At 46.0% G+C, this 20,163-nt stretch overlaps 1 protein-coding gene across 3 annotated transcripts in view; it reads right to left on the reverse strand.

Annotated features, from left to right (window-relative positions):
- ABTB2 (ankyrin repeat and BTB domain containing 2) overlaps window positions 1–20,163 on the reverse strand; it is a 158,930-nt gene that overhangs the window by 12,409 nt on the left and 126,358 nt on the right. For all 3 annotated transcript variants that reach the window (XM_075755429.1, XM_075755431.1, XM_075755430.1), the window contains 5 exons: window positions 10,534–10,686; window positions 5,821–5,986; window positions 2,822–2,911; window positions 2,269–2,370; window positions 193–289 (listed from right to left, as the gene is read on the reverse strand). In XM_075755429.1, the coding sequence (XP_075611544.1) occupies window positions 193–289; window positions 2,269–2,370; window positions 2,822–2,911; window positions 5,821–5,986; window positions 10,534–10,686 (608 nt within the window). The remainder of the gene's footprint in view (window positions 1–192; window positions 290–2,268; window positions 2,371–2,821; window positions 2,912–5,820; window positions 5,987–10,533; window positions 10,687–20,163) is intronic.

The raw sequence follows: 20,163 nt of genomic DNA on the forward strand, positions 1-20,163 counted from the left end.
AAAGACCCGCTGACGACTTAGTATCCAGCTCACTGTGCCCCATTTGGTATCTTTACTGCACCTACGATGCATTAAATTGCAGTGCAAAGTGACTCCCAACGCATTTCACGGACGCCGGACACGTGTGTGAATTGGTTGCAGTTATTCTGTGGTAGCAAGAGATGGAGCGTGCTGAGGCTGCACTGAGCTTACCTGCTGCAGAAGCCAGCTGAAGAGGAGTCTCAGCATAGTTGTCTTCTCCACTGTTAACAGCAGAGCCCTCGACGTGAGCACCAGCGTCCAAGAGCAGCTGCAAGAGACACAGGAAAGACAAGGAGCTGAGAAAAGAGCAATTCAGAAAGACAAACCAGAAGAGGCTGCGTGTTAGAAAGGAGAACCAGCAGATTCACGGTGAAGAGTGGGTGCACACAAAGGAACCATCGCAACTGTGCTTTCAACAGTGAGTTTATGCTGGAAAGGTGCTCAGCTGGCAGCTTGGAGAACATCAACTACTTGGTTTTGGGTTTTTTAATCTCCTCTGACCATGGTTTTGCAATTGTAATTTCCCAGCTCCATGGAGCTCTGCAATCAGAGCTTCTCTTCAGCGCAGGAAGTCCATCTTATTTAGTTTCATGCTGTGCTCAGGAAACAGGGTTCCTCCCGGGAATTAGCCCTGGAGGCCAAACATACCTCTTGGTCTCTCAGCCGCTGCATAAGGATGCCCTGGCAGCTGCAGCGATTTGCCACACGCAGAACCTGCTTTCACTGAAGACCTCGAGCTGCTCGCAAGGGAAATCCCCCCCCCCCCCCCCCCCCCCCCCCCCCCCGATGAAGGGGAGAAGGTCACAAGATGACAGGGACCTTTTGTGGCCCGGTAGTGCTGGCAGGCAGCATCGCAGGACCCAGAGCTCTGCTTGCAGGTGCAGAGTGGTGGGTGCTGCTCCTGTCCCACGCAGGGAGGATCAGCCCTGCCCACGTGCGCGTCACCAGCAAGGTTCTCCCACCACGCGTAGGAGTCCAGCTGGCTGTATCGTGTAACTGTCACCATTTAAGAGTTTCAGCCATCCCCAATTAGCAATGACCTTGGCCTTGGCACAAACAGCATACACAGGCACATTTTTAGTATAAAACTTTTTGCAGGGCATGACTGCTGGTTCATCGGCTGCTTTGTTTCTCTCTCGAGATGCCAGCTATGCCATGCAAGCATCACTTGGCAGAACTTAACCGGAAAGGTGATTTTATACACTGATTTCAGCAAAAGCTGACGTCCATCCTTTTAGTAATAGTTGCCAAATGAAAAAAAAGTATGTCATTTTTAGAAGTTTTAACCAAAATAAAAGAACCAAACATTGTGGGTAATGCAGTCCAACAGGAGATCTGATATACTTGGCTGCATCTCCTGGGAGAATCGTGCTCTTATCTCACATGTAAATTAAGGCTCTCCAACCTTTGTAATACCGAAGGCTGCCCTGGGAATTTGCCAGGTGGAATCTAATCTTTGTAATTATTTACAAATGTACACACACGAAAAGAGTGTGTGTGTGCAGCCTCCATTTGCTTATATCTTCCCCCCCCCCCCCCCCCCCCTTTGAGCAGAAGGTAAATTAAATTCAGCAGCAGTTGACTATCTGCTGTGATCCGTTTTGAATTCCTCTCCCCATTCCACTGCCCCCTGCATTAATTCCCCAGAAAAGGGAGCGGGGAGGATGCAAGAGGCTCAACTCCCACAACGGCTTAAGTCTTGTTCATGCAATTCTCAAGGATTAGAAAGGAAGTTACAGATGATTTGCTGTAACTTCAGATGATACAGATGATTCTGCCATTAAAGCAGAAATCAGCATACACTTAATATTTGCACATGTAAATGTATAAACCAATTAACATCTAAAGTTAGAAAACAGTCTACCTATAACTGCTCCACCTGAAGCACTAGTTTATCTAATACCAAAGAAATGATTGTACAGCATTGTTCTGGAAGTGGTAAGCCTTGGACCAATACTGAAACCAAAGAAAAATAAGGAAACATACTGTGTTTTGTTATGAAAGCCTTGCTAGGAATTAGCTCATCAATTCACAGTTCCCCAAGAAAAGTATCAGTTGCATTCTCCTCGTTTTCAAAACATGCAAATTTTCACTGGTTTTTAGAAGGCTTCCACCAAACTGCTGGTGAGAGGTCTGTGCTCAGGAAACGGCGAGGGTGCCGCCCCAGCATGTGGCTCGCAGTGCCGTGCTTCAGGCCCTCTGTGTCTCCTGGAAAGATTCCCGACCGGGGGGGTTTCCTCCGCTTACCTGAACAACAGAGATGTGCCCATGTAGCACAGCGAAGGTAAGAGCGGTCCAGTGCCGGCTGTCAGGGTGGACCGAAGGGTATCGTGGAGAGGTACTGGGAACCTGGGAGAAAGGAACCGGGTCGTTACTAACCACTGCAGCGTCTGTCTGACATAATCTTTAGACTTGTACATAACCAGCTTTTTTCTTTGCAAGTGACAACCCCGGGGAATGGTAACTTACGCCGTTTAGAGAACAACAGTCATTCTGTCCAGTCCCCTGGGCCGTTTTAATGGGCTTATTGGTTTCTCCTAGTGGCAGTTCTTTCAGGAGGGAGCCCCCACCACGCCTATTAGACTTGCCAATGCCGATCCTAATTGGAGCCACTGAGTGCTCCGAGAGGTTTTGAAGATTTTCTTCCCCCTCCCAAATCCCTGAAGCAATGGTTTCTGAAAGAAGTGCCTTGCTCAGAAGCTTCCAGAAATGAAGCCTTTAGTTGCTAGAAGAGATTTCATAACTGCACTGGTTAGTTTACAGATGAATAATTATGGGGAGAGCATCCTCCATTACTCACTGGTATATCTAGATTTGCTCCAGCATCTATAAGCATTTGGACCATGGCTTCATCTCCAGCAGCACAGGCGTACATCAGTGGGGTCATACCCTTCAGGAAGAAGAAAAAAAATAAATTGTTTTTCTTTACTTATCAACTGTGAACCTGTCATGGACACAGTGAGTTTGAATCTTAACGTACATTAGAGCGTGTGTGCGCACATGTGTGTAGGGACAGCATAAGTGTATGTTCAAAACAGTTTGGTATCTATGCAGAGTGGGCACAACACACCAGTATTGCAACATGATGTGGACAAAACATCATGGGACAAGATTGCAAGAATACGAAAGGATCACTGAAAATCCCAGCCGGGTATTGTCCACAATTCTTGAGTTTTCTCAAGGCTGCCAAAAAAGAAATACCATTTCTTGGATCATTTGTAGCCAGATGAGCCGAAAGCAGAAAACACAAAAATACACAAGATTAATTTATTTGGCAACTTATCCCCACTTCTAAAATCTTATTTGCCACAATATCTCAGCATTTCAATTCCATAAATCTCTCCCTCTCCCTACTTACCAGCAAACCATGACGACTCGGAGATGAATTACGAGAAATGAGCCTTGCTTACAGAGTTCATTCCAGAAGTTGCCAAGGACAGAAAGGAAATGGCCTAGTAAAATCCATTCCTGCTTGCATCCTACAGCTTTCCCCCCCCTCCTTAATTATTGTGTTTGAATTTTTCACAGGCGGCCTCTCTGCTGCTCATTATGTAATAATACAGCTTCATCTTTAGAGATGGACATGTATCGTAAAATAGAATTACATCTCACACAGAGGAGTTCTGCAAAGGTGTCTTTTCTAAACAGCCACAATTCCAGTCTTCCTGCATTTGAGGCGGTTACATCTACATACGCATAGAAGTGGGTCTGAACACACACCTTAACGTCAGACACGCTCATGTTCTGGGAGCAGTCAAAACCTGAACTGGAATCTAAAGCCTATATGTTAAATTAGTCCAACAGTCCTGTCTATCATAGGATTTGCAGCAAAACTTTTGCTGTACTTGCCAGGTGAGAGATGGTTTGCAATGCCTCAGAGGTGCACACTGCACAGTGTGTTAAGACGACTCATCATGACCAGAAGAAATCAAGATATACGGACTGAGCTTTACCAGGTGCCAGTGCTGAATGTTCTGTCCTGTCACAGGACAGAAAAACCTACTTTCTCTTGCCAAGCCTACATTAATTTTCCCAAGTTTGGGTTTACTGGCTTTGGCTTATTCCTTCACAGGAAGGGGAAAAGCAGGTAGCTGCAAAGTTCAGATTTGATTTTGCATTCCAGCTATGGCAGAGTTCACTGATGGAGTCTGGTTTTAACTCTCTCTCTGATTGGTAGCGTGATGGAGGACACAAGCTTAGCAGCAGAGATGAGTTGCTCCAGAATCACTTAAGTGGAGAATTTCAGACCAACAATGTAGCCAGAGGGAGCCTGCCTTGCCCTCCTCAGTCAGTGCCAAAACACTGCTTAGAGACATGGGAGAAGCATTCTCAGAGCCACCAGAACACTACGATCCCCCAAGTCACAGTAGGACTGACTAGAGGATGACATGAATAGGATGACAATGAGACCATAAATAAGTGACAGCAGAAACTTCTCAAACTTTCCAATGAGTTTCCTACAGAATGTGGGGTCTTATGCATAAGAAAGCCAAACAGCTCCCAGCTGGCTGAAGAGAGGTAAAAAGCATCCCGCAGCGAGAAGTGATGCTCTTGGTGTTAGCAAGGTTCACAGTACAAAATAATCTGAGAAAACAAAAGGCCTCAGGGCCACGTAAACAGGAACTGCAAAAACTTCAGAAAAAAAATAAATAAAGGGGCAGACCTTCGTAATATAGATCTGCTACCTTTGTGGCTTTAATAAAGTCAGTATCGAGGGCACCTATGATTCAATACCTCACCTCTGTGAGCACAAAGCTCCTTGCATTGGTTATGTAAATAAGGCAACTACATACCTAAATATAAGCTTGTGCATGAGCAGTTTCTGCTCATATTTGTGTACACGTTCAGACTTCCTTTAAAATTGCAGGATGGTGGAAAGTACCTTGGAAGACGTGCCAGTTTCAGAATTTGGTGTGAAATGCTGCTGCAGTAAAATGCTGTTGATGAGAAAACCTCTCTACTTCAACATAAATCCTTCCTACTGCTAAATGTCCTATTGTTTCTGAGACATGACAGCTCGTTCTCATTGCTGTGACAGCTATAATGAGTGTTTATTTGGGAGAGGGTTGTTTTTTTTTTTTTTAAATTAAAAGCTAATTCAATGGGCTGAATGATGCCCCGGAGAGCAGACTCTGCTGTTACTTGATGGGACTGACAGCAGAAGCAGCTAAAGACTCCCCAGACTACCAAATCCCTGTGGTTCAATGTAGCTGAGCAGGGAAGAGGTAAAAATGAAAAAAATAGACACATCAATATGATGGACTTTCAACAAAGCTAAGAGCGACTGATACCAACACTGCTGGGGTTCTCAGTGCTCGCTCTTATATGCCAGACCGTACTGAGAACAGTAACTCACTTTGCGCCTGAAAGCCATCAGACAGTAACACTTTCTGGTCACTCATCACCGACCCAGACTGCGTCTGGGCTGTTGAACCAGAAGAGAGTGTCACTGGCAAAACCCATTTTGTTTTGACGTTGTCTTAGCGTTAAGGCAACATCAGACTTCGCATTCGCAGCCAGCGTATTAACCTGTCTTCCATCAGTGCTGAGACAGCCCATCCAAGGAGCACAGCGACATTCCAGCTGATAAACAATTCGCTCTGGGCTTTAACTGGCTTTTTGGGGGTGCAGGAGGGTGGGGCAGGTATGGTTTTGGGGGTTAAAGAGATATATTTTGAGACTAAAACACAAGCTAGAATTAGAAAAGCCTTGGAGGGGCAACTAACGCTTACGACCTCATGTATTGATTTGCTGTTTATTCATGCAAAGAATTTTTGTGGGTGTGGTCATATGGCATACCTGATCATCCATGGTGTTGACCCCGTCAGGTCCCAGTGCATCGATTGCTTGGTTGATCAGATCTGTCCGTCCACAGTTTAGCATTCGGAAACCCAGATCCTGCTGGAATTTTTCAGTAGCAGCCTTAGCATCCAGTCTCCGGAAGGAACTAAAGCAGCATTCAGGTCTGTGAAGGACAAAATAACTTATGTTTGGTTTTTTTTTTCGTTTTTTTTTTTGGTAGCCCCATGTTATGAATTTTCACAAGTTTACCTATCATATACCTTCCCCTTGTGTAACCATTTCTGAAAAATCTGGCTAACTTCACTCATACTGGAGACAGAAATTTTAATTCTTAGAGAAAGACAGTAAGTTCATGCAAACACTGCAAAAAAAAAATTTAAAAAAAAAAAAAAGATGTCCAAGTAGAGAAACCTTACCGGAAGAAATCCTTATTCCTTGCCAAAAGTGGTGCTTTCCAGCCAGCCCCTCCCTACAAGGGTAGCTCTGGACCAGGCACCGATTCTGCTACATCTTATCCAGCAAGACGGGAAAGGGATGCTGGAATATTGCCGTACTGTAACGGGCACTAGTGTCTCAGGCTGCAAACCTGCAGCGACCAGGTTTCCTTAGTTCTGTTTCTCACAAAAAGTCCCGCACCAAAACCCAGTTGCTTTAAATAATTAACTGTATATATTTTGGATGTTATATTTGTATTTTTCTGCTCATTATAGGAGAGTCCATCAAACATACACAAAAACATATTGCAAGGAGGAGAGAGAGGTGGAGAAAAAGTGTATATAATAAAATATCAGTGTAGTTCTAGGATGAAACAATTATGCTGTCTGTCTGCCAGACTAGATATTATTTTGAAATAAAAGACATTTCTGGAAGAAGATAATGATCCTTATTCTTTTCTGGAAAAATATAAAAGTAGTAATAAAAAAAAAGATGTCAAAATCAAATCTAGGTAGCGGAACATTCTCAACTCTCTTCCAATGCCTCAATAAAAGCAAGTGCATTAACATTTCCATGAGGCTCTGTTAAATCCTTATCCTTTAGATGACTATCAAATGGCCTTTATCTCATTTGGAAGGAGCCATTGGATTACTGTAACTCCTCTGGTTATCTGCTCAGAGACTTCTGAATTCCAAACCTGGAAGTGTATCTCCTTCACTGAAGAAACATGGCCAAACTGGAGGTGTTTCCTATCTGAGCTGGGCAGTGATACGGTCAGCCCTTTGATGTTATTTCAGGGTGAATGCCTTCTCTACTAGATGTCTGGTTTTCAACACAGGCTCTTGTGCAAACTCTCAGTGAGTGAGATATCAGCCTGCCAAGTTCCTTTGAAGAATGAGATTCTTTCAACAGGGCTAACCTCTTCTGGGAACTTTGTACGGCCTGCCAGAGAAGTAAAACACTCATCACTTCACGTGGAAGATTCAAGATGAATCTTATTCACGTTTTAATTCAGCTGGTCCTGTTTTAATGCTTCTGAACTTGCGCTGATGGTGGATGACAAATGGTGAACAGATGCTATGAACAATACGCTGAGTTAACAAAGGTCCCTCCGCAGGCTGGTGACCGGTCACATTGAACAGGGGAAACCAGCGTTTCGCCTCAGCTGCTTTCAGAAAGGAACTACATCGGGGTACGATTTGGGGAACAGTCAGCAGAAAGCAAAGTGACAGTTTTGGAGTCACTAGCTCTTTGGAGATACATCTGCAAATAAAATGACTCTCCAAAGGAGCTGAGCACAAATATTTGATCAGAAGACAAGACCTCTCAAGCACCCAGATACTGGATTAGAAGGCATACAGTACAGAGCACAAGAGGACAGTAAGGCAAAAGACTTAATGCTAGACACATAGAAATCCTACAGCTAGGCTAGCCAAGTAATAACTTTGGCCTAGTAAGGTAGTTGGTACAGTATCGTGATGCTATGATATTGTGTAGAATACAATGACTTTTAATAACAACAATAATAATAATTCTATGCAAAAAAAGTTAAATAAAATGACATCACTTGAAATCCAGTGAACTGCAGAAAACAAAAGTTTTTGAAGGGATGTTACCTGTCTTTGCACATTGTTTCTATTTTGCTAACGGGCATGATTGCACCCAGCGCTATTTACAGGCACTGGGCGGGGAGGGACGGGGACAATTCACTGATGAGCCCTGCAGACCAAACAGCGAAACAAAACAGTCGCACAGTCAGAGAGACCCAGCAAAAAGCTGGACTGTAGTTCTTGGTGCAGAGCTGCCGGAGGCTGGTTCAGGCACTGGAATTTGAATTTACAATTTGTGAGCTTTACTCCTGGGAGACCTGCAGGCTCAGCCCACGCAAATGTTACCGTACACTTGCTGTTCTGTAGCAGTAGCTTGACAGCATGCTCTTCTGTGATAGATGCAAAGTAGCTTTTTTTCTTTTAGAGCGTGATAAAAGTTAGAGCATCCTCCAAGAGCCAGGAGGGAGAGCTCACACATGCACAACTGCTGTGCAGCAGCTGTAACCACAGTAGGTTTTCCATGTGTGAGTTGTTATCCTGGGGAGAAGAGAGGCAAACTCTTGCACGCTTCCTAGAGTAAAGCCTGTGTTCCTGCAGTTGCCCAGACAGCAGCTCCCACGTATGGCCAGCAGTGCCCAGGGGATAAACTGAAGAATTGCACCGAGAGACATCGCGGGGTGCAGAGCCCAGAGAGCAGGGGAAGGGGTAGGGCTGAGGGCTGAGTTTGGGACGGGATAGCTTGAAGGGGGAGCAGGAGCCTGCTGTGCTCTTTGGGTTTCATAAGCAGTAACTACTACTATAACTACTGGTAGTAAGTGATTTAAATGTGGCCTGCAGTGAGGAAAAAAGAATAATAATTTAAAAAGCAGTGTGTGATAATAACTTAATATTAAAATCCCAACATTTATATTTAAGTAGGTGGAAAACAAACAGGGTTCTCTTCAATCTAGCATTTCCCCACTTATATTGTTATTTAAACAGTAACAGGTGAGTACTGAAGATGTTTATAAATGGTCTGGCAAACATAAACTGAGAGCATCCTATTAGAAGGCTTCATCCATTAATATACAAACAGTTGTTGTGGAAGATTATACTGCCCAAGCAGTCTGTGTCAGAGAACAGATATTAGAGGTCTGAATTTCAGGTTATACTAATTATACTTTGTTCTTCTGCACAACTTCTCTTTCAGGGATTTCAACATACCCTACCTGATGCATCAGCACTGCGAGGAAATATCATTATAGGACTTTTAGCCTGCCTGTCATGAGGAAAAGCGAGTTGCAATTTGCCTGCAGTCACACAGCAAGCAAGGCATAAATTTGGCTTCAGTTCCGAGATGTCCTTTTCCCCTAAACGTGCTGTAATGGCTAGTTTTGAAATCAAAAGTCTTTCTCTAAAGGCGAGACTGAAAGAAAAACCATGAAGCTGACTGGAAGTACTTGTGCTTAGGTTAGTCTTCTGCAGTACTGTTCATCAAAGAATTTCAAAGGTTTTGGCAAGCATTATGCACACATGTAAAATTAGTTTAGCCCATATTGAGTTGCCTACACTAGCACCTACTATCCACACATAAGCCAGAGTAGCCTGTGCTTTAACCGAAACAGAGCACACGCACACTGGCAGAGAAAAGGGAGAAGAAAAGTGTTCCAGGAGTAAGCATACAACTCCTGCTTTGTGGATGCCAAGTCCAAGTTCAGCTGCTCCCTTCCAGTCTGAAACTAAGGAGTTTAAATAAGTGCTGAGGATCACCTGTTTAACGTCACTTTTGAAAAGACTGGCAGCGTTCTCCATCAGTCAGGTACCACGTCTCAGGACACAGGCAGGGACTGAGCTGAGAACTAAGACTAGGAGTCAACTGCAGCCGACGAAACATTCTGTCATCTAATTGCACCACCATACTCACCAACTAATTTAGCTTCACGTTAGGTTTTGTGGGTAATAAGGGCTACCCTTCAATTCACAAATGGGGACACAGAGACGTAGCAAAAAGCAAGAGCCTTTCTGGCTGCCAGAAGGAAAAGGTAAAAAGCAACAAAAACAGATCCAGGACTTGTGATTAAAAGCCTCTTGCTGGTTTTATTGTTCATGAAAAATAATTCTAAGAATAATGATGTACTTTTATCTTTTAAGGTAATCATTTCATCACTTAAGAGCACGATAAAAGTATTATTTATTGTTATTAATGTGTCCTGCCCACTCATTTAACCCAAAGGCATATGGGGGACAAAATCCACTCAGGAAACAAGAATTTACTTTGTACTTAAGTTCAAGATGTAACTCTGATCTCAAACCTAGTGCTAATGACAGCAACTTAAAGGACTACAAACCTGAATAAGATACCTATGATGTGCTAATGAACCGAGCTAATTATAAATGCCTGTTCAATATATATGTGAGGGGAAGATTTTAAAAGGTACTGATACTTTTCATCAAGATATCTCAAAAAGCAAAGAATAATCTTGTCATTAAGGCCGAGGCATAAAAACCCAAATACTTGTATTTCAATCCTTCTCTGTCTCATTCTTTCTACGTAACATTTGGCAAGACAAAATCTTTCTATCCTAGCTGCAGTGTTTGGCCAAAGCTTCTTTATGTCTTGGAATACTAAAAGATTAAAGATGTATTGTCTATATAGTATTTTGAGATCTGGGTCCCATGAAATATAGCAAGAATACTGTAAGAGGTTAGAATTACTTTAGCTGCTTATAAAGCTTAGTCCACATACTTTAGCTGCCGGGGCTCGCAGTCCAGTCCAGGTAAGAGCAGTCTGGCTGTCTGCCTGATATCATCACTGTCCACAGTTAAACTGCGCCGGTGCTCAGCGTAGGTGATAGCCACTCTCATCCACTCCATCAGCGGCGGCAGAAGCATGAAGGGTCTGTGAAAACAAGGAAAAAAATTCATCACGGTTAATATTGGCCTGCCATCTTACTGTGATGTAAAACCACACTTAAATCGCTTCCTGGGCATGTTTGTGGGAGGCTGGCACAGATAAAACCTACCCGCAGAGGCGAACTCTGTCCCTGTGCTCGGCAAGACTGGCGGGTCACAGCAGGTGGAAGGAACCGGAACTGCTCAGCCTTGGCTATCTGAACTGCTTCTTACCTAAAATGGGGTCATGCTGGGACACGCTGCTTTCACGCAATACCTTCTACCTGGGTGGGAAACAGACCCAGACCAAATATAAGGGACCTACTTCTACTCTTATTAGCTGTAGGTCAGGCGCCCCTAGCTCTAGCGGCTGATGCTTTGGTGTGGATCAGAAGGGCTCTCATCTCAGGGGTGCAGCTTATATAATAATTATCTGTTCTAAGTAATCCATACGTACAGGCTGCTCCACTGCTCACTTAGTAACACTGAAAATACTCTTGATTGTTTGAAACTTCAATTAAACCAGGCAGATCTAGTACTACCTCCACTGATCTTTACGTTACATTATCACTATCCGATGGCTTTTCACATCCTACATTTCTGACATGCAGAAGCACAGGCCTCCATCCATTTTTGCACAGCTGACCCTCTAGACCGCAGCAGAACTGACACAGCTATGTTTTAATGTGAACTGTTTTGCTAGAGAGGAATGAGTAGAATAAAAACAGGTAACAACTAACATGGAGACCTCTCTGTGCAAGAATAAATGTACAACATTAGTTAAATTGTAAGCAATTTGTGGAAAAGCAATCTATCTGTTCCTAATTTGTACAGCATCCAACACAGTGAGGTTTTACTCTATATGAAGGGTTGTAAGGCAATAAAGGAATATAAATAAGGTGATAACAATTGCAACAACAGCCATTTTGGACTAGCTTATGAAGAGGCCCCCTTTACTCCTGCTATAAGAATGAACACAGTACTGAGATTACACATTAATATACGGGTACCACAATACTCTCACACACAATATACCTCATCCATCCTTTCAATACACAGCCAGACTGATCTATTATTTGCTTGATTTTTCCCCAAGGATACCTGCCACCCTGGTGGGAGGCTCAAACAGTGCCAGCTCTAATTGAAAACACCTTTCCCATTCCCAGTAACAAATTTATTGACACTGGGGAAAAAAGCCCTTTTCATTTAAGCATTCAAAAGAAAATAACCAAGGGGAGAAGGTACCAATTCCTTTACAAAATTCAGAGAAAAAGAGATATATACCAGAAAATATAAAATGATTTTGGCATTAATGAAAGTAGCTGAACCCATGAAAGGCTTTTTCAAAGTGCACGTATATGGGTGTGCACATATGCGAGCACAGTAAAGAGTAAGCAGCACCAATCCCGTTAGAAACCGTTTATCGATAATGGGATTTGCAAGCAGCACTCCCTTTGTATGACTTTGAACATCCTTCAGGGTAGAATAACTCCACTCTGTAAAATATGAGCCATCTGTTTCCATTTTGCCGGTTGCAAGGTGCACTCTAAAACGCTGCCATTATATCTTCACAAACACGTGCGCTATTTTCCCCTCTCCTGCTTCTCTTCTTCTGAGTAGCGAAGCAGCATCTACCAAATCGGAGGTGCATTTAAGCATCTGATCAATCCTGGAATGCCATGCAAGGGTGTTTTTAACAGGACATCTACTTACTGCTTTTACCAATTTACTTCTATGTCAAACTATCAAAATATCGGGGCTGCTACATTCATCACTTTGAAAATTCCCCAGTAGCTCATCGGTTGAAAGACTGGAAGTCCAGCTTGAATCCCCGAACCCATTTAGGCTTTCTAACTTGTCCCAGATACACGGGATGGGATGAATCCCTCCGGCACAGCCAGTTCCAAGTTGACTAACTTCCCTAAGGGAAGACAAGCAATTCGCAACAGGCATTTGGGAGATGCCTTTCAGCAGTCTGTTCCAGAGAACTTCCACCCTTACCTGGCCTACAAAAGAGGCATTTACACCTTTTTAATTCAGGCACTTAAGAAAGGAGCCTAAATTAACCATCTAGACTTTCTACATACTCAGCAGAGCCTCTAGTATAGGATTCAAAGCTCCGGAGACGTAGTGAGGACAGAGAAGTAGTCTAGGTGGGCTAAAAGCACCAGAATTAAATATCCAGAGTCAGAGGGTGCAAACACCTCAGGAACAATCAAAAAACTCATCTTACAAGTGATATCTACCACCTTTTGTGGTAGATAAGCTATTTAGGCCACATCACAGCTTTGTGTCGATCCAGCACACTCTTGATCATCTCGTCAGGTACCCGTTACACACAGCACTGGGCAGCAAGAGACTCTGGTCAGCCAACAGAAAATACCATTAAGTCTGCAGCAGAAATAACATATGTAATGAAATTTCCATGCTGTAAAAAATTCACGTGTGCCAGGGTTATAAATGGCTTGCATGTACAAGCAGACTTTGAACGTGGAAAACCTGGTTTGGGAGGAAAGGGAAGGAGAAAGATTTTTTTGTTTGTTTGTTTAATTTTTTTAATCTCAACAGATTTTTTCCAAAGGCTTTAAAACTCACAGCTCAACAGACTGCCTAGTTACCCTGTGCCCAAAGAAGAGCAGACTTTGGGTTGCAAAAAGAAACGTCAGGAAGGATCTTTTCCTCATACTGCCATCCTAATTTGTCCCAACCCCACCTCTCGCATTGCTGTGCAAGTTGGATAAATCATTATTCTATCAGGAGTGACTTAATGACTTTAATTTCTATTTTGCTGTAAAATACTTCTCTTGAAAATTTCTAGCTTGAGGATGGGCTGACTGACGTGGTTTAGCCCCAGCCGCTCGCTCACCCCTCCCCCGGCGGGATGGGGAGGAGAACGGAAAAACAAGGGCAAAGCCTCGAGGGTTGGGATAAGGGCAGTTTACTGGGACAGCAAGGGAGAGGGAGAACAATCAACAACAGTGCTGATAACAGATAGTAACAATGGGTGATAACAGAGAACGATTTTACCGATCCGACGACCGACCGACCGGACGCTCGACCCGTCCCGAAGCCACGCCGACACGCCGAACCCGCCCCTCCCCGCCTGGCCCCCTTTTATGGTGAGCATGATGTCACATGGTATGGAATAGCCCCCGGCCAGCTTGGCTCACCTGTCCTGGCTCCTTGGGAAATTAACTCTATCCTTGCCAGAACCAGGACATTATCCACCCCTTATTCCATACCATCTACGTCATGCCCAGATTATTTTACAGAACTCATTGCCTTACTCTATGGGCTATTGCTCTAAAATGTCTGTCGAGTTCATTTAGTCCAGGGTTTTGGGTTCCATCTGCCATTACAGTCTCTCAGAGCAGGAGCAATGGTGCGTGCAGCTGGATTGTTACACGCTGCATCCGGAGTCTCCACAGCCGGTGTATCTGGTATGGTCCATGCTCACAGTCTGGATGCCAAAGATGTGATTTTTCGATGAAGTTTCTGGGCACCAGTTGAAGGCAGTTCTAGTTCCATCATCGTGGCACTTTGCTCAGTTTCAAAGTCCATCCTTCATTAGTTTTGGGTGATTCTTATGGTCATACCATTGATACAGTATATCACTATTAATATCATGCAATTTAATTTATTGGCTATTTTCACCCAAAATCAAATCCCCTTGGGGTACACACCGGACTTCCCCATCTTTTCTCATCACCCACCAAGTGCACCCTGGTCCCTGAGCAAAAGCAATCCCGCAGATGGGCTTGCCTTTGCCTGAAGCAGGGATAACCCAAACTGTTTTACCCAACATATTTTTCATGTGCACTACAGGAACTTTATCTCCTTCTACTGGGCGTGGGAATTTTGACTGGGCAGGGCCAGCTCGATTGGCAGATCCCCTAGTGTTAACTAACCAGGTGGCCTTTGCTAAATGCGTATCCCAGTGTTTGAGAGTCCCACCACCCATTGCCCTCAGGGTGGTTTTTAGCAGCCCATTACACCTTTCAACTTTCCCAGAGGCTGGTGCGTGGTAGGGGATGTGATACACCCACTCAATACCATGCTCTTTGGCCCAGGTGTCTATGAGGTTGTTCCGAAAATGAGTCCCATTGTCTGACTCAATTCTCTCTGGGGTGCCATGTCGCCACAGGACTTGCTTTTCAAGACCCAGAATAGTGTTCCGGGCAGTGGCATGGGGCACAGGGTATGTTTCTAGCCACCCAGTGGTTGCTTCCACCATTGTGAGGACATAACGCTTGCCTTGGCGGGTTTGTGGGAGCGTGATGTAGTCGATTTGCCATGCTTCCCCATATTTATATTTCAGCCATCGGCCTCCATACCACAGAGGCTTTACCCGCTTGGCTTGCTTGATTGCGGCACACGTTTCACATTGATGGATGACCTGTGAGATGGCGTCCATGCTCAAGTCCACCCCTCGATCACGGGCCCATCTATATGTCGCATCTCTTCCTTGATGACCTGAGGTGTCATGGGCCCACCGAGCTAGAAATAATTCACCCTTACGCTGCCAGTCCAAATCCACCTGAGCCACTTCAATCTTGGCAGCCTGATCTACCTGCTGGTTGTTCTGATGTTCCTCAGTGGCCCGACTCTTGGGTACGTGGGCATCTACATGACGTACCTTTACAACCAGCTTCTCTAGCCGGGCAGCAATATCTTGCCACAGTGGGGCAGCCCAGATGGGTTTGCCTCTACGCTGCCAGTTGCTCCGCTTCCACTGCTGTAACCACCCCCACAGGGCATTGGCCACCATCCATGAGTCAGTGTAGAGGTACAGCGTTGGCCACTTTTCTCTTTCAGCAATATCTAAAGCCAGCTGGATGGCTTTCACCTCTGCAAACTGGCTCGATTCACCTTCTCCTTCAGCAGCTTCTGCAACTCGCCGTGTAGGACTCCATACAGCGGCCTTCCACCTTCGATGCTTTCCCACAATGCGACAGGACCCATCAGTGAAGAGGGCATATGGCTTCTCATCTTCTGTTAGTTTATTATACGGTGGGGCTTCTTCAGCACGTGTCACCTCCTCCTCTGGCGACATTCCGAAATCTTTCCCTTCTGGCCAGTCTGTGATCACTTCCAGAATCCCTGGACGATTGGGGCTTCCTATTCTAGCCCGTTGTGTGATCAGTGCAACCCACTTACTCCACGTAGCATCAGTTGCATGATGTGTAGAAGGAGCCCTCTCTTTGAACATCCAACCCAGCACTGGGAGTCGGGGTGCCAAGAGGAGCTGTGCTTCAGTGCCAATCACCTCTGAAGCAGCTCGAACCCCTTCGTAGGCTGCCAATATCTCCTTTTCTGTTGGAGTGTAGCGGGCCTCGGATCCTCTATATCCCCGGCTCCAAAACCCCAGGGGTCGACCTCGAGTCTCCCCTGGTGCTTTCTGCCAGAGACTCCAGGTAGGGCCATTCTCCCCGGCTGCGGTGTACAGCACATTTTTTACATCTGGTCCTGCCCGGACTGGCCCAAGAGCTACAGCATGAACTATTTCTTGTTTAATCTGTTCGAAAGCTTGTCGTTGCTCAGGGCCCCATTTAAAATCATTCTTCTTCCGGGTTACATGGTAGAGAGGGCTTACTATCAAACTGTAATTCGGAATGTGCATTCGCCAGAAACCCACAACACCTAAGAAGGCCTGTGTCTCCTTTTTGTTGGTTGGTGGGGACATGGCTGCTATTTTGTTGATAATATCCATAGGGATTTGACGCCGCCCATCATGCCACCTTATGCCTAAAAATTGGATTTCCTGCGCAGGCCCCTTCACCTTACTTCGTTTTATGGCAAAGCCAGCCTGCAGCAGGATTTGGATTATTTTTTTCCCTTTCTCAGAAACTTCCTCTGCTGAGTTACCCCATACAATGATATCATCAATGTATTGCAGGTGCTCTGGGGCTTCACCCTTTTCCAGTGCGGTCTGGATCAGTCCATGGCAAATTGTGGGGCTGTGTTTCCACCCCTGGGGCAATCGATTCCAGGTGTACTGGACGCCCCTCCAAGTGAAGGCAAACTGCGGCCTGCACTCTGCTGCCAAAGGGATCGAGAAAAATGCATTAGCTATATCAATTGTGGCATACCATTTGGCTGCCTTTGACTCCAGTTCATATTGAAGTTCCAGCATATCCGGCACAGCAGCGCTCATGGGCGGTGTGACTTCATTCAGGCCACGATAGTCTACCGTCAGCCTCCACTCGCCATTGGACTTCCGCACTGGCCATATGGGACTGTTAAAGGGTGAGTGGGTTCTGCTGATCACTCCCTGACCCTCCAGTTGATGAATTAGTTTGTGGATGGGAACCAGGGAGTCTCTGTTGGTGCGGTATTGCCGCCGGTGCACAGTTGTAGTAGCAATCGGCACCTGTTGCTCTTCAACCTTCAGCAACCCTACAACAGAAGGGTCCTCCGAGAGACCAGGCAAACTAGACAATGGTTCAATTTCCTCCGCTTCTAAGGCAGCTATTCCAAAAGCCCACCTGTAACCTTTTGGGTCTTTGAAATACCCTTTCCGGAGGTAGTCTATGCCCAGGATGCATGGAGCCTCTGGCCCAGTCACAATGGGGTGCTTTTGCCACTCATTCCCAGTTAGACTTACTTCAGCCTCCAACAGAGTCAACTGTTGGGATCCCCCTGTCACACCAGAAATAGATATTGGTTCCACCCCTTCATAGTTCGATGGCATTAGGGTACACTGTGCACCCGTGTCCACTAGGGCCTTGTACTCTTGTGGGTTCGATGTGCCAGGCCATCGGATCCACACAGTCCAATAAACCCTATTGTCCCTTTCCTCCACCTGGCTGGAGGCAGGGCCCCTCTAGTCCTGCTCGTCATAGTCACTACTCACGTCTTGCAAAAAGGACTTAGAGGTCCCTTCAAGAGGATCAGAAGTGCGATCTGGCCTTTCACTTGGTCTGGGGGGCTGCCCGGTGGAAACTGGAGCAGCATTCTTTCTGGAAGAGTCCCTTCTTACAGCTGTCTTGCCTTGTAGCTCATGTACGCGTGCCCGCAGGGTTGAGGTGGGCTTCCCATCCCATTTCCTCATGTCTTCTCCGTGGTCACGCAGGAAAAACCACAGGATACCTCGTGGTGTGTATGCTCTATATCCCCTCTCTGGAGCAGAAAAACGCTTACTCCTAACAGCTGAAATGCGGGTCTGTACAGGTGGGGAGTAAGATATATCCTCTTTGAGTTGCCGGACGTCCTGGGACAGTTTCTCCACAGCCGAGACTAGGGAGGAGGAAAGGCTCTCTTCATACTGCCGGAGCCGGCCAGCCACTTCGTCCACCGTGGGTGCCTCTTCACTTTTCCAGTCGATTACTGCCAGTGAGTTGGCGTACGATGATGGTGCACTTCGCACAAATTTTCGCCACATGGGTCGGGTACAGTGGACTTCATCGGGGTCTGTGGGCAACTGTGCATTGTCCGGATCATAATAAACCATCTCCCGCACAGCTAATTCCCTCAGATATTGAATACCTCTCTCCATAGTGGTCCACTTGCCTGGCCGACATACGACATCTTCACTGAAAGGATACCTTTCCCTCACACTTGACAGGAGGCGCCTCCAGAGGCTAAGGGCCTGTGCCTTCTTCCCAATTGCTTTGTCAATGCCCCCTTCCCTAGACAAGGATCCTAGCTGCTTGGCCTCCCTGCCCTCCAGTTCCAGGCTACTGGCCCCATTATCCCAGCAGCGGAGCAGCCAGGTAATAATATGCTCCCCTGGAAGGCGGCTGAAATCTTTCCGCATATCTCGCAGCTCACTCAGGGACAGGGATCGAGTAATCACTTCTGGTTCTGGCTCTTCTTCTTGTTCTCGTGATGGCCCCGGTTCATCATCATCTTTCACTAAGCGAACCGATTTCCTTGTGTATTTCTTTTTGTGTATAGGGGCAACTGATACTGGTGTGGGTTGATCTTTTGGCTCGACTACAGTGCCTGTTGCGGGGGTTTGGGTAGCTGCAGTGCCTGTCGCAGGGGTTTGGGTAGCTGCAGTGCCTGTCGCAGGGGCCTGGGCAGCTGCAGTGCCTGTGGGTCCGCTCTCTCCCTCTGGATGGTGCTGTCTACTATCCAGCAGTGTTTGATAGATTGTGGCCAGGGCCCAGCACAGCGCAGTAAGTTGTGTCTCCTTAGAATCCCCACAGCATTTTCCTTTCAAATATTCTACCATTTTATCAGGGTCTTGCAATTGTTCAGGAGTGAAGCTCCAAACCATTGGGGGTGAAAAGGTCTCTAGATACCCACCCATACTCTCCCAAATGCCATGCCAGCCCTGACCATTCAGCCTTGGGGAAGATCCCTGGGTGGTACTCTTGAAAAGATTTTTGCTAACCCTGAACAGGAGTGGGAAAGCATTCAGGAGACCTAGCAATAAGAATATAATGGCCTGAACATTCCAAGGGTATTCAAAATACTCAAAAATTGTTGTAACCAACCAAAAGGGAAAAGAGGAGGTGAAAGAGTGGGAGAAGGTATCCCCCCCTGTCTTCCCCATAGATTGGGTCCAATTATTAATCAATTCTGAAAGATATTGACCGAGGTACGGGCCTGACCTAAATGCTACATACACATACCAGCTCAGACCCATGACTGTCAATGATATCTTATCATATGTCATTATCACACAATATAACAACATGAGAACACGAACCCCTCTCCCAGAGGTGATAAACAGCACCGCAGGGATTGCATAGAGTAAACATGGGTTTACAAAACAGAGCCATGTGAGCAAACAGAACATCATTATAACCAGTGACTGTTTCAATAACATCGTAAATGCTTTTAACAACTTTGTTTTAACACACTTGGGTCAGACTTGCCGTTATCACAACCCCTCGAGCCCCACGTTGGGCGCCAAAAAGGACTGTGGTGGGTTGACCCTGGCTGAGGGCCAGGTGCCCACCAGAGCCGCTCTATCACTCCCCTCTTTCATTAGACAGGGGAGAAAAGGTACAATGGAAAAAAAAACTTACGGGTCGAGATAAGGACAGGGAGAGATCATTCTCTAATTATCATCACGAGCAAACCAGACCGAACTTAGAGAGGGAATTCATCTTATTTATTACTAAGCAAAACAGAGCAGAGGAATGAGAAATAAAACCAAAATCTTAAAACACCTCCCCCCACCCCTCCCATCTTCCCGGGCTCAACTTCACTCCCGGCTTCAACCTCCGCCCCCCCCAGCGGCACAGGGGGACGGGGAGTGGGGGTTACGGTCAGTTCCTCACGCGGTGTTTCTGCCGCTTCTTCATCCTCAGGGGGAGGACTCATTGTTCCCCCGCTCCAGCGTGGGGTCCCTCTCACGGGAGACAGTCCTTCACGGCCTTCTCCAACGTGAGTCTCTCCCACGGGGTGCAGACCTTCGGGAGCAAACTGCTCCAGCGTGGGTCCCCCACGGGGTCACAAGTCCTGTCAGCAAACCTGCTCTGGCGTGGGCTCCTCTCTCCACGGATCCACAGGTCCTGCCAGGAGCTTGCTC

The sequence above is a fragment of the Balearica regulorum genome, chromosome 5 (assembly GCF_011004875.1).
Source record: "Balearica regulorum gibbericeps isolate bBalReg1 chromosome 5, bBalReg1.pri, whole genome shotgun sequence".
NCBI lineage: Eukaryota > Metazoa > Chordata > Aves > Gruiformes > Gruidae > Balearica > Balearica regulorum.